The sequence below is a fragment of the Ricinus communis genome, chromosome 8 (genome assembly GCF_019578655.1).
Source record: "Ricinus communis isolate WT05 ecotype wild-type chromosome 8, ASM1957865v1, whole genome shotgun sequence".
Taxonomy (NCBI): Eukaryota; Viridiplantae; Streptophyta; class Magnoliopsida; order Malpighiales; family Euphorbiaceae; genus Ricinus; species Ricinus communis.
In genome coordinates this window covers 16,878,555-16,893,874 of record NC_063263.1, presented here as the reverse complement: position 1 = coordinate 16,893,874, position 15,320 = coordinate 16,878,555, and the positions used below count along the sequence as shown (strand labels likewise).

Below are 15,320 nucleotides of genomic sequence, written 5' to 3'. Positions count from 1 at the left end.
AGTTTCAGAAGAAGAGGTAAAGCTTCCTTCAGCTGTTTCTCTGATCATTCTGGTTGTTTATTTATGAGTTTGAGATTTCATTACGGAGTTAATTGCTTCCATCTACAATTTCCTGCTCACTTTTGCAATGTTGGTTATGTCTGGTATTACTGATAGGATATATCCTGGTTCTCCCTGATGATAAATGGGTTCGTTTGGTAGCAAAAGAGGTCTCAGACAAGGAAATCTCATGTCTCTCCTCTTTTATATTGGTTATGCAAATAATGCTTGGATTACCTTACATGGGATTTCAATGTGCTGTATAGTGAGAATTTTCAAATATCATGTCAGTTGCCAGGTTTTGAAGCTCAACCTTTGGTGTTTTGCAGATGAACTTTTTCATTTTCAGCCATAAAAGATATGATGATTATTCAAAAGATTAAACTTGCTCTTAGTTAGTAATGAGAGAGTCCAGTTTATTTCTCTGGTATTCAGGATAATATTGAAAATAAATATTTTGCAGCATTTGAGTTTTGGAGAGAAAGCCTTCTAACTAATTATCTCGCTGTTCCCTTTCACTTTTACAAGACTAAATAAAGACCACTGCAGTGCTTTGATCACCAGGATTACTCGAATAATCAATATAATCTTGGACCGTCAAAAGCCTCTCTTCTTATGCTGGCAGGCCCCAACTAGTTAGTAAATTTGCGAAAGCTGAAAAAAGATTGTGCAGAGGTTTCTTACGGAGAGGTTCTAATAGTAGTAAGCTCGGAGGCCAGTAGCTTAAGCCAGAATATCAGAGAGATTTGGTTCGAAAAAGATTATATAATGGAATTAAGCAGCAGTTACTGCATTTATTTGGGATCTAATTGCTAAAAAAAAAAGAATTATGGGATAAATCGGTCTCTGTAACTAAGGTTGATTAATGGAGGCTCTAGAGGATGAGCAAACCCCACGAACGAAGCTTTTGGGCTCGGAGGCATCTGTTGGAAGTAATTAAGACTTGTTGTGAAAAGGTTCTTCTTATATAAGTTGGGGATAAACAGCTCTTCTCCTTCTAGTTTGAACCTTAGTAAAATGTGTCTGCTATAGTTGATTTATTCAAACATGTCTTGACTTCTGATTTTAATATATATGTGATAATATCTGTCTGAATAGAAACTTAAAAAGTATGAAAAGACTGAAACTTAAAAATAATTTAATTCTTTAATCTTTTTAATAAAAGTACGTTTTCAAATCTAAATTTCCGTCTTAACTCCGTAGAACGTGGCTAAAGAACTCAACGAATTCTAGAAAAACCAAATAATGGAAAAAGATCTCAGCATTTTTGAAGCTTGATGATCCAAAGAAATGATACCATCCGCAGCAACTGGCAGTTCTTGAGGAGGGGAAGAAGTTTACCTTAAACAGCATCTGCCACCAATTTGGATCCCCTTAAAAATGACCTGAGTAACCCATTTCTCCTGCCTAATTAGATTGCCATTTGTAGGTATATAGTTTTCAGAATCATAGCTCTGGTAGTATTGTGAATTTTCCACATTTAAGACAAGTTCCATTAGCCTGGAAAACTCCCTTCTTGAAGGCTTCCCCCCATCCCCTACTGTCAACCTGTTGATGAAGGATTTTCATATGAAAACTCCAGTCTTACTAAGCACGAATTAACTTCCAAATTGAGCTCCACATTGGATGAGTCATTACACCATTCCCATACCAAAGTACCTATTAAAAAGTTACTCGAATATAATTACCACTCATCACGAATGGATAGAAACCAAAACCGAAATCAAAAATTGAAAATCTTCTACAGTTTTGAAATGATGTTTCAGTTTCTTCAGGTTTTTTTCTTTTTTTCCAAGTCTCATAAAACAGGAGAGGCTTTAGGTTGCAAGGACATGGTTAAAATGCAGTCAAACAAGCAAACCATTTTAGAAATAGTAAGGTGGGTTGGCTTATTAATCTGACTCATTTACTGGTCGGTCAGCAGCACAGCAAAGGGGTTCCACCATTCCAAGTTGGGACATTCTGATATTCCGGAGGAACTAGAGAGGCTCCTCCTTCAGGTCAGGGACGTACCTAATCATCCTTAGTATTAATAATTCATCATCATCATTTCCGTTGGAAAAAAGAAAAAGAAAAAGATACAAGTTATCATGTTTTGGAGTAAGTTCTGTTGCAAACAAACTTTTCAGAAGAATAATAATTACAGGTGCAAAGTGCAAAAACTAATAAACACTGAAAGAGAATTATTATTTTCTTTTTCCAATTTCTGACAGAGCAAATAAAACTTTCATATTCAGAATAATAGGCCTAATATTATTATTATTTTGAAGTTCAGCCATGTCTAATCAGAGGAGCGTTGCTTATTTGTCATCACAAACTAATTAATTTCTCCATGCCCTACTAAACGACAAGGTTAGATGGCACAGCAAAGAGAAGAGCAAACCTGCAGAGATCTCAGCTCTTATTACTTACCAGTGGACCACATTGACATTTGGCTTGTTTCTGTAAGCTACTGCCCCTTGTCTCCTACCCAACCCACTTTTCTAGCTTTTAGAATTCCTCCATAAATTAGAATTTTAAAAAGCATAGTTAAAAAGTATTAATAAAATAATTTCATTTTCATATTCTTCGGTTGCTTTAATGTTTAACATTAATCTTTTTAGTCTTTCAATGAGTCTAATTACAAAAATAATAGAAAATTTTCTTCAATTACTTTGATATTACCATGAATACTATAAACAGTATTAAAAATTTCATGAATTATGAAATTTTTGAAAAAAAAAACTAAAAAAAAAAAAAGAAGAATCTATATTTATTAAACGCCCAAAAGTATTTTTCACAAACAAATAGAGCCTTAGTTATAAATAAAAAATATTAATTTTTTATTTCTAAATATTTTTAATAAGAAATAAATTTGTTTAAGAACACGTCAGACACTAATTCTATATTTTCTCGTAAACTAGCCAATGGAAAACAAGTTTTTTTTCTTAATATATGTTTTCTAAAAGAGATTTTTAGAAATAAACTATTCTCAACGAAACAAACGGAGCCTTGTCCCTTCAATAAAAAAGATAACATGTATTTCACATTTAGGACATTAAATCCAGAGAGGTAGAAGAAGATATTGTAGGATGTGTTTGTGATTGTGTTGAAAAAGGATATTGAAGCTTTTTATTTAACATTTTTTTTTATAATTTTTGTAAGTTTCATTTGAAAAATATTAATTTATTTACTTTTTGTAAAAGTAATTTTTAAATTTTAAAAATAATATAAATATAAATATAATAATATATGATGTATATTTCATAAATTTATTTATAATAAATGATATATATATATATATATATATATATATATATATATATATATATATATATATTAGTTTCGAGATTTAAAATTGTCTTGACATATATGCTTAATTTCGGCACATAAAATTTTTATTTTGACATATATATTCACTTTTAACATATGGAATTCGAGGTTGTGTGTGATTTTATTATTTTTTTATAAATTTATTGATTCATAAATTAAATTTCTAATTAAACTCGATCTAAATAAATAAAATATTAATTATATTTTAATATTATATTGACTAATAAAATAATTTCTTAATGAGATAATGATGTTAATTACATTTTAAGAAATAATATAGTAATTTAATATTATATTAACTAATAAATTAATTGTATAGTTAAATAATAATTTTAATTTTAAAAAATAATCTTCTAAATTATATTTTTAATATCATATTTAATAATAAATTAATTTTTTAATTGAGTAGTATTATTTAATTCTAATAAATAGTAATATTAATTATATCGATAAATTAATTTATATAAATATTAAATTAATTAATAAATAATTTTAAAACAATTTAATCTTTATTACATTAATAAAATTTTAAAATTTTTAAAAAGTCAATAACATTAAAAAATTGTTATTTTATTATTATTTTTTAAATATGAAATTTTTTATTAAATTGTAATTATCAATTTAATTTTATAAAATAAAATTAATAATATTGATTAATATAATTAAATATTTGATTAGATAATCATTGATTAATAAAATATATTATTTTTATTTCTATCAAAACTCGATGTTAATTCCAAGCATAGACCATTGGTCATTACAATCTTAAATCGACGAGTATTATACATATTGCAATCCGGCACTTTTGAGCCAGTTTTAGGTTTAGCTTTGATTTTTGAACTTTTTTGCCTGACATTCAATTTTTGGAAACCTTATCTAAATAAAAATAAAAGGACAACAATAAATATTTATAAATTGAAATATCTCACAAAATAATGCCAAGCCGGTCTTTTGTAAGCACAAGAGCCATTACAAACTAGAAGAGGACATTATCTGATGGCAAAGAAAAGCGCCTCACCGAAAGAGAAAATCAAAGCCAGGACTTTTAAAGATATAATCCTCTTTTCCCTTTATTCTTATAACATGTATTCTGCCATGTAAGCATGCCTGGTTCGGTCCAGGTACATACGTGCATTAGACGCTGATAAATTTTTTAAATAATTTTAAAAAATTAATTAAAGATATAAGAATTAAAATATTAAGATAGATTGATGGGAAATGTTCATATTAAACACCCAACAAATTAAGAAAAGAAAAGGAAAAAAAAAAATAGCATAAAAGCAGTGAGAGAATCTTTTTGGGATCTTCTCACCATGGAAAGTAAGAAATCCATAATATCAATTATTCTATTGACTTGCAGATACAGTGTTCTTGTAAATTACATCTAATCTCTTAGAAAAACATAAGCTAAATGAGAAGATATATCCATTTTTTTTTACATTCATATAAAAGAATTAAATTAATGGATCTATTATTGTGAAGAGAAAATTTGATACAAAAAAATAAAAATAAAATGTTGTTACCATTTATTAAGAGATTTTGTCAATTTTGTGGACTTATACATTAGTTAATTAATTGAGTCCATGCTTTCGCCATCCCATTTCCCATTATTCTTCCATACCACATTATCCAAGCAGTTTATTAGTTTTATTTCTTTAGTTCCTTTAATGTTTGATATTGATGAGGTTGCATTTGTATATCTCTTCCATTTCAGAAATAACAATTTCAGAAAAAATGACTTCAGACAATTATTTATAGTTCTGAAAATTAACCAAATATCAACTAGATATCAATCATATATCTTTTAACATCAATTAAATATCAACAAAATATCAGAATAACTATACCAATGATCATTTACTTTATACTAAATTTCATTTTGGTCATATAATTTTTTCTATTTTATTAATGTCGTTTAATTTTAAATTAGGTAACAAATTGGTCACTTATTTGAAATTTGGTGATTTATTCATTGCAAAAAAAAAAAATGAAATCTCTAATTCTAAAACTTTGAGCGAAGCATTGCATCTCAATTTTTAAAAGTTAATTTAAATGGCCTAGCGTCGTAGACAACTAGGAAAAGATGCTCTTATATACTGGAAGTTCTACAATATTCATTATTTTACAATTAACATTCAGATTTAATTAATTTGGTGGTTAGGCACTCGTTTAATATTGAAGCTTTTGCACTAAATAAGAACTAATCATACATCCTCAAATAGACATGTGATATGTAAGAAACATAAAGGAAATGATAGCTTAAATAAAAATAAATGTAAAAATATTATTAATTATAATGATTTAACACTCTTCCATTTTTTATTTTTCACTATTTTTTATTTATTGATATTATTATTATTTTTTTGTACTGTAAAAATAATATCTTGATAAAAGAAAAAATTAATTAATATTGATTAATTAAGCTGAAAAAATAAAATATTATTGTAATAATAAATAAAAATGAAAAAAAAACAAGGAAAAAAACTATAGCCAAGATCTATTATTAGAGGATTTATGAAGTCTAAAGTTGTATTTGATTTTGGATTAAGTTAATAGTTTGGTGAAATGGTTTAATGACTAGAATAGTGAATGCTTTTAGACATGTAATTATTCTAGCGAATTAAATCACTAGATTTCAGATAAGTGACTAATATGTTATCCAACTTAAAATTAAATGACTATAATGAAATAAAAAAATATATGACCAAATTAAAATTTAGTATAAAGTTAAGTGCCCAATAATATAATTGTCTCACAAAATATCATTCAACTAATATAATATCCAAAAGTTTTGATTTAATTAATGATAATCCTTTATGGACAATTTAATAATTTATTTTATTAAGAATATATTCAGATATTAATAAATGTTTTAATTGCCAACATTTTTTAATTTGTTAATTATTTTTAGTATATATATATATAAAAGGGACAAAATACAAAAGAAGTTGGTGGTGGCGAGTGCAGGAACAGTGCCAGTGGATTTAATCCTATAACATTTTTAATTAAGAAAAATAAAAAATGGGTAGTTGATAGATGGTTGGAATGATGTGATGCAGATATGAAGTTTTTGGGTGGTGATGAAGGTTTTGGTTGAGATTTGCAGGTGTTTAGTGGTGGTGTGTAAAGAAGAGCATAAAAAAATGCAAGTGAAAGGAGTAGAAATGTAAGGAATTAAAATCAAAGATATTTTTGTAATTATTTTCAAGAAAAGCATGTAAATGTAATTTCCTCTTGAAATAAAGGGAATAAAACCCATTCAAACAAAGAACATGGACTATATCCAAATTTCTTTGGGGCACGAGGGCCTACCAATAGTTTGAAATTACAATTCAACCCATCAGCTATCTTTGTCTTTATCTTTTGAAAAGTGTTAGTAACTGTTCACGAGCTTGGTTAACCAGTCTGCTAAAGTCTGTTCAAAAAATTTTGGACTTGGACTCTTATTTTTTACATTAAGTCCAACTAAATATGAACTTGCAAAAAGTCTACTTATCTTTTAAACAGATTTAATAATTTGATCTGACTTAAAAATTATAAAAGAAAATATTGTATATTTTTATAACATACCGGACCAGACTTGAGCCTTGACTTAAAAAATTTAATATCGACCAATGCTTGTACGAAATTTAAACAAGTCTTCTTTCACCATAGAGATAGACAAATAGTGTCTGGTAACCATCACGTAAATAAAGGTTGAAAAATTAGGATAAATAAAACAATCATGCGCTTTTTAGTTTATATTTTTACTAAAAAATTATTGTCTATCTTGATATATGTTCTATTTATATTTCAAATCAATAAATAATTATTTTATATTAATTAATTATAAATAAATAAAATATATGGTGATCATGCAATATTAAAATATAAAACACATATATATATTTATTTCTTTCTTATTTATTACGATAAATACACCAAATTTAGATAATAATTTCGCTAATCCAATGAATTTTATATTTTATATAAAAGCTCAATTATTGACCATTAGCAGTTATTCTCTCCATCAAATTGAATGTCATTTTAGAAAAGAAGTTTGATTCCAAATTAAGTGTAGTTTTAAGAAACATTACTGATTTTTTTTCCAACTCTATTATTATTCATTTATAAATAATAGTATTAATAGAGCAAGATGGCAGTAATTTTGAGTATATTAATGAAATGATATTATAATTATTTATATTAAATGATTTTTTTAATTAAAACTATTTAATAGACTTATTAGTCCTTGTAAAAAAATCTTAAAAGGACCCTTAGTTTAAAATGAAAAGAAATATTATACCTGATAGTCTTAAATCTGCTATTAAAGGTAATGAAAAAACAGAAAAGAATGAAAAATAAAGCTGGCGATTGTTTTTGTTGCTGCATTTACGAATGCCAGCAGCACCCTTCTAATTAACCCCTTTATCAATGACTATCAACAGGCAGTTTCCTGTAGAATTTCTATTGATTAAGGACCCAAAACCTTGACCAATTAAGATCAACGGTTAAAAATCAAAATACAGACAAAATCACATATATTCACACTAGCAAAACAAACCAACGAGAATACCCAACTAACCTCACTACTATATATCTTCATACTTCTTCTTCTTTTTTGCTGAACTTAAATGATAATAATTCAGAAATTTAAATTCAATTAGTACCTGTTACTTTCTTTCAAATCAGCCGCAAATGGTGGCACCATATGAGTTTTGTTTTGTACTTGAGCTCCGCGATGTGACATACGATCACTCTCTTTCATTCAATTTCTTTTTTCTAATTATTAAAATAGATTTGATATAAATCAAGATCAAATTAAAAGGAATGACAGTGACGACAAATAATGGCAATGTCTAATTCTTTTAATTTAAGAGATAACAAAACTATATTAAAGATTGTGGTGATAATAAAAGGCAGTAGCGATGACGGTGATGAACACTAGAAGCATCACTATTGATGATCGGTGCAATAGCAATACTGATAAATTCACTCCGTTAATTTTATTTTATTCCAATATTTCTTCTCTTTTTACTTTTTTATTTTATTTTTAAATCTTAAATTATATTGTTTAGTATTTACTCCATTATATTTTTTAATTGTTTTACAATCAATTTTTTTAATTAGTAATTAGAAAGATTGTTAAAATACAAAAAAAAGAATAAATTTTGCAATGTTTTTATGTATTTATTGATTCATATAATTTTGTTATATGTATTTATTATAAAATTCAATTTCGATCAATTTTAATAATTGGCTATTATTACTTATACATACCTAGCTAAACTATAATTTTTTAAATTAGTACTGACTAGCTCGCTTATTATCTCACCAAATAGCCTATATCGATCAAAGGACATGTACCCCGACAACAAAAAAATGTAGAACATTGTACCACTCTTTTATGTATGATTGTACACATAAGACAATAATATAGATATTTTATGATATATCCAGCGTTGGTAATATAATTATAATCCTTCGTATATTTTATCAAAGTCTTCACTTATATACTAATTTAAGTATCATATTAGTTTTTTAGATACTACATCTAAGACTTTTAATTTTATTTTATTGCAGATATCCAGAAGATCTAAATGTAAATAGTATACTGTTACCGATCTTTTTCTGACTTTATTAATTACTAAAGCAATTTAAAATTTCTTATTGAATTTATAAAATTAAAATAATTTTCCAGATTATAAAATATACATACAAATTTAAATCTCTTAATTCATTAAGACAAACAATAATGGATTTGTTTAGGGCCAGCTTTGAGAAGAGTTTGACCAGGAAGTGAGGGAAGGATAACGTGTACAACCGACAGCCTTTCCGAGATGAGATGAAGTATAAAGGAATAAAGTTGTAAGCTTATTGCATAGCTATAATTTATTATTTTATTAAATTTATAGGTATTTTAATTTATATTTTTATATGTTCAATTTAATTTAATTTTATATTTTATAAAAATAAAAAAGAGTTACATTTTTTAAAAGAGACTGATATAAAAACAAAAAATTTAATTTTTATAATAAATTAAATTATTTAAATTAAAGTATATATATTAATATTTTTAAATATGTAATCCATAAAATGACAATAAAAAAGATAGTAAGAGTGACAATGGTACCGAGGATATAAAACGATATCGATTAGAATAATATATTAAAATTATAAAATAATTTCAAATTTTATTGTAATTTCTTAATTATCTTTTGTTTTTAGAAAATGATTCTCACTTTTTCTAAATAGTATTAATTCAAAATAAATATACAAAACTATTAAACTAAAGAATTTATAAATCTAAAAACAACTAAATTAAATATGCTTTACAAAATTAAAAAAACCAAATAAAGTTTTAATCTAAATACAAATATGTAACCCACAAAATCTGGGGTCTACAAGATTTATTCTTTTAACGGCTAAACAAACATCATTTTGCATCGACTGTTCTTTTTGTGCCCTGAAAAGCACACAATATCTTTTAAGAAGTAACCCGGGAATTATTGTAGCTTTTTCTTCTTTTCTTTTTTTTTTTCTTTAATTATCTTTATCAGAAAAAGTTTTCAAATACCTTGGAGCCTCAATATTTTAAATATTTGACCGTCGCACTAAAATTCAACATTTTACTATTATTATATAATATTTTATTAATTATAAAATTTATTTTTAAATTTTAAATTCTAATCAGTAATTATTTTAAATAAATTATCAGTAAATATATATATAATATTTTAATTATTTATAAAAGTGATAATTATATAAAGAATTTTTATTAGATATTATTAATTAAATTTTAATGATATATAATATATTTAATTATATAATTAACTGATTTAATATTTAATTGTATTAATAAATATCAATATTTATAAATTGTTATGTTATTATATACCTATAATATATTAGAATCACTCAAAATTATTACAATTGATTGCTTTTATTATTTTGCACGTAGTTTTGAGTATGTAACTAAAAGAAAATTATAAGTACTATCTCATGGTTTCACACATTTTAAGGTAGAGAAGGTTCTTTGTCTCCGGACAAGAGATACGACGTAGTTTATGTTCTTAATAGCTAAAGAAAAAATGAATTGAGCTAATGTGACATATATTTCTTGCGAAAGTTTAATAAATTTCTCATTTTATATTTATCACGTGAAATTTTAATTGGCATAAATTAATTTTATTTTTTAATAACATAAATATTTATGAGTGCTAAAAGAGTAACACATCTTTATGTAAAAATGTATAATACATAACATGGTAGTAATTAGTTCTCAAAATAAAAGATAAATTGCCAAAAAATTTAAATAAATTACCTCTAAAGTACACATAAATATAAAGAGATCCACTTGATTATAATTCTTTAGTAAATTCATTCAAAATTTTGGTAATATTTAGAATTTTATTAATGTCATCAGTAGTGACTCTAATTCTAGCATCTCATATATAATGGGAAAATATTATTTTTTTTATATGAAAATCATTGCTGATTATATGTACTTTATAATTTGAGTAGGGTTTACTTTTGTTTTCAATAAAGAGGAAAAAAACACAAAAGAGGGAAAGAAGAGATGGGAAACTTCCCATTAATTGCTTTGGCACTAGAAAGAAGAGAAAAACAAGTAAATTGAAGTGCAATTTGTAATATTAATAGCTAAGAAAAAAACATAATATAAATTAAAACAATAAAAAGAATCCTGATATTTTGGCTTTAATAATACAATAGTTGTTTCAATCAAGCTCATACAACAGCACATGCCAAGAGGTTAGCTAATCACAATAAGTTAAAGAATAGAGTGAAAGCCTCTCAAAAAAAAAAAAAAAAAAAAAAAAAGAAGGAGATAAAAGAAAGAAAATATCCACATGGGCATGGCCATTCTTGATTAGCACTTCTTAATATGCAATTATCTTAATAATATCTCCTTATCAATAGCTTCACTCAACCAACATCATCCATCCACAAGACAAGTACAAGTAAACCCAAAACTTAGGAGACTCCCATTAGCTTTTGGACCAACCCAATCCATCACATGCTATTTTTTAAGAATTTAATTGATTTTGATTAACTAAATTAATTGATAAAAAAATATTAACTAAATTGTAATTTTATATTTGTCATTTTATAATTTACATGTTTTATTAAATATTAGTCAATGAATTTCTTTTGTAGCTAGATACAATGATTTTTATTATTGAATAATTAATATTGATTCGATAATTATGTAATTGTTATTGATTTTGCTAATAAATTCATCAATGACTTTAATGGATAAAAAATAAAACTAAAAATTATTATTCAAATTAAATTATTTTGATATAATATTTAGAGTCAATTTGATTAATTTAGAATGTGTTGAGTAAAATTCTTAAAATGAATAAAGCGCTGTTTAAAAGTTTTAAAGGCAACCACTAACTAAATAAATATTATTTTAAAGAAGATATATATGCACATGGTATATTATTGATTTCTTTTATGTACTTAAAATTTATCTATTCTCATTTTCAATTTAGATATGGCAAAAATGTAAGTTTGCTCTTCAAATTTAAAATCAATGAGTAATTAGCTTAAGTTTTAAATTTTTTAACCAATTTATCTCTTAATTTGACAAAATTAGTTAATTTAATTCAATTAAAAGGCTAACTTAATATGAAATGTTCAATTTGCTCCTTAAACTTTATACTAAATCTCAAATTATATAAGATTAGATTTTTATTGAATTAAAATAAATTACTTAAATTTAACATAATTTATTTATATTATTCAATAAAAATAAATAGATAATATTTTTAACTAAAGATTTTTAAATTGAATAATATTATTGAACTCATATAAAGTTATACTTTTATAAAAATAGAAAAAAAATCTTCCATTAACAATATTTAATCTTAGCGTTTAAACAAAAACTATTTAAAAGTATAATTTTAAATGAGTTTCGTAATATTATTTAATTTAATTTTTTTAATCAAAAAAATTATTTAATTATTCTTATTAAATAATTATAGTAAATTATATTAAAATCAAATCGAACCTTTTACATTAATTAAGTAATTGAATTGAGAAGAATTGAGAATTTTTACCAAATTATAAATTACTAAATAAACTAGTTAGAGAATTAAAAAATGTCCTAATTGGCTATTGACTAAAAGTTAAGGGAGTAAAAAAATTGGCACTTTAAACATTTAGAAACTGATTCCCTTTTCACTAATATTATTGTGCAAAAATATTAGATTTGGAAAAAGGAAAAGGCCCACATCAAACTCTGAGCTCATAATAAGTAGTCATAAAAATATTACTAAACCTCCATCTGTAACAGTCCTTCATTATTGCTCTCTCTCTCTCTCTGCCTTAATACACACATCTCATCTCCTTCGAAATTTTCCTGATCGAAACAAGTAACCAACAAAGGAAAAGAAAGAAGGAAGAAAGAAAACCATTTCTTAATTAATTCCTAGACACAGAAAGAAAAGATGAGAAGTAGCAATCACTTGATAGGTTTACTGAACTTCATAACTTTCTTGCTATCAATCCCAATCTTAGGGGGTGGAATATGGCTAAGCAGCAGAGCCAACAACACAGACTGTTTAAAGTTCCTGCAGTGGCCATTGATCGTCATTGGTGTATCCATCATGGTGGTTTCTTTAGCTGGTTTTGCTGGCGCGTGTTACAGAAACACTTTCTTGATGTGGTTATATCTCTTTGTTATGTTCTTCATCATCGCTGCGCTCATCGGCTTCATTATCTTTGCTTATGCTGTCACTGATAAGGGGAGTGGCCGGCCGGTCAGTAATAGAGCTTATTTAGATTATTATTTGCAGGATTACTCAGGCTGGTTGGAGGAAAGAGTGGCTAGCGATAGCTACTGGAGTAAGATTAGCTCTTGTATTAGAGATTCTAAAGTTTGTGCAAAGATGGGCGTTACTGTTAATGGTGTCCCTGAAACTGCTGATATGTTTTTTCAGAGGAAGCTTAATCCTATTCAGGCATGTTTTCTTATTTCTTATTTCTTTTCTTGGTTTTATTTTATGATAATGATATCTTAGAAAATTGTAGAGACAATTCATATATCAAAGAATTAAAAAAACTATTTCTTTATAGTTTTCAGTTAATATTTTGAATTATATAATAAATTTGATAAATAATTAATAAATATTTAAAATGATATTAATACATATTGGCTAATAAAGATTAAAACAACTATTTTTGACGTCATAATAAACTCTTAATCAATCTTGTTTTACGTGTGTCATGCCTCAAATTATTGTTAGATGCATGTGAGGAGTGAGATGGGCACTCCGGTCATTGCGGTTTCTTTGGCATGAAAATTGGTCCGAGCTGGCTTTTCTTTGATAATCATCATATTCCGCGGATTCATGAAAAGGAGCTTAACTTTGTCATCAATAATAATAATAATTATTGCTTTAAATGTCAGCATTAGAAATCTTATATTACTATTACATAAAAGTATCAATCTTTAAATTCATTATTTTATTTCAATCTTTCATTATATTAAGATGGTCGGTGGCCTCATTCCCATTTGCCTAGTGCAATAACCAAGATATTTTTCCTTTTAATCAGTATGTATTTCCCAATGGTGGTCTTACACATTGTGCATCATTTATCAAAAGAAAAAAGAAAAAAGAAAAAAAGAAACAAAATTGGGTTTCTGAGGAGGGAAAAGGTTTGGATAAGGGGGGGGAAAAAAGATTAGAAAAAGAAAAATAATTAGATGCACTTGTCACTTTCTTCTTTTTAGGCAGAGTGTATAGAGGTTATTGAGAATGTTCTGTTGGAGGTACCATGTGGAAGTGGTTGATTTGCTTGTCCAATTTTTCCTTTAACTTACTCTTGAGGATTTCCTTTCAAGTAGAATATGAAAGAGATATTTGTTTCTTTTCTTTTTCTCTTTTGTCTGGTTGCTTATTGCTTTGGTAACTGGAGCTAGACAGGAATCAGAAAGATACAATAAACTTTTTGGAATCCAATCTTTAGATTAAAGTTTTCCCTAGTTTTCTTGACCTTTTCTCAACTACCAAACATATTAAATTGCTTCAGATTATAATTAATTGATGCCCCAGTCCCACCCGCCATGCTCCTACACATGCTTCTATTACATTCTTGGAAAAGAAATAATAACTTGTTCTTCAATTTGCAGTATGGACATTTAAGTGAAAGATAACAGATCCCATTCCCACACTCTTAAGAGTAATTACTATATTTGATACCTACGCTTCAATATTAAGTTTCTATTTTTGCCTTTCTTTTTGTGCAGTCTGGCTGCTGTAAGCCCCCTAGCGACTGTGGTTTTGCCTACGTGAATGAAACTGTATGGACATCGGTAGGAGGGGTTGTTTACAACCCTGACTGCAACAACTGGAGTAATGATCAAGAGCAACTGTGTTATTCTTGCAACTCTTGCAAGGCCGGGGTGCTCGGCAGCATCAGAAAGAGCTGGAGGAAGGTGTCGGTGATCAACATTGTTATCTTAATCATACTAGTGATTGCTTATGTGATTGGTTGTGCTGCCTTTAGGAACAATCGCCGGATTGATAATGATGAACCCTACGGCGAAGCCAGGATGACGAAGGCACAACCCAGTAGGATCCATCTCTAAATTATTGGAGTGAAATTGTTGCTTGGATACTTAGTATTTCAGGAAGGTATTTTATGGTTTTGGTTTTCCTTTTTTTAGGGTTGTATATCTTTGCCAACTGCACTTAAATTTTGTTCCTTAGTTTTGAAAGACTGGGATGTATATGTTGCTCTCAAGTAATGTATTTCTTCCACCAAGCTTTGCTTTTTATGGGAACAGAAAATTGTATTGTAATTAGAAGATTAAGTAATGGCAGAACTTTTTCTTCAACGTGTTTGTGTATGCAAATTGAACTAGCATCACTAGTACAGTGTGGAGATGATTATATATAAAGCTATGATGACAAAGGCAACTATCAATCATAAACAATATTTTCTTTTAGTAATTAAGA

At 26.7% G+C, this 15,320-nt stretch overlaps 1 protein-coding gene across 1 annotated transcript; it reads left to right on the top strand.

Annotated features, from left to right (window-relative positions):
* The first annotated feature begins 12,628 nt into the window (after positions 1–12,628).
* Positions 12,629–15,199, top strand: LOC8286038 (tetraspanin-3). Its single transcript, XM_002526289.3, has 2 exons — positions 12,629–13,319; positions 14,609–15,199. Exons 1-2 carry the CDS (start codon positions 12,807–12,809, stop codon positions 14,948–14,950), a joined length of 855 nt encoding a protein of 284 aa, XP_002526335.1. The 5' UTR covers positions 12,629–12,806; the 3' UTR covers positions 14,951–15,199.
* Positions 15,200–15,320: the final 121 nt, after the last annotated feature.

Coding starts and splice junctions, on each gene's coding strand:
- LOC8286038 (XM_002526289.3), top strand. CDS start 12,807: ATGAGAAGTAGCAATCACTTGATAGGTTTACTGAACTTCATAACTTTC. Junction 13,320..14,608: donor GGAAGCTTAATCCTATTCAG/GCATGTTTTCTT, acceptor CTTTTTGTGCAG/TCTGGCTGCTGTAAGCCCCC.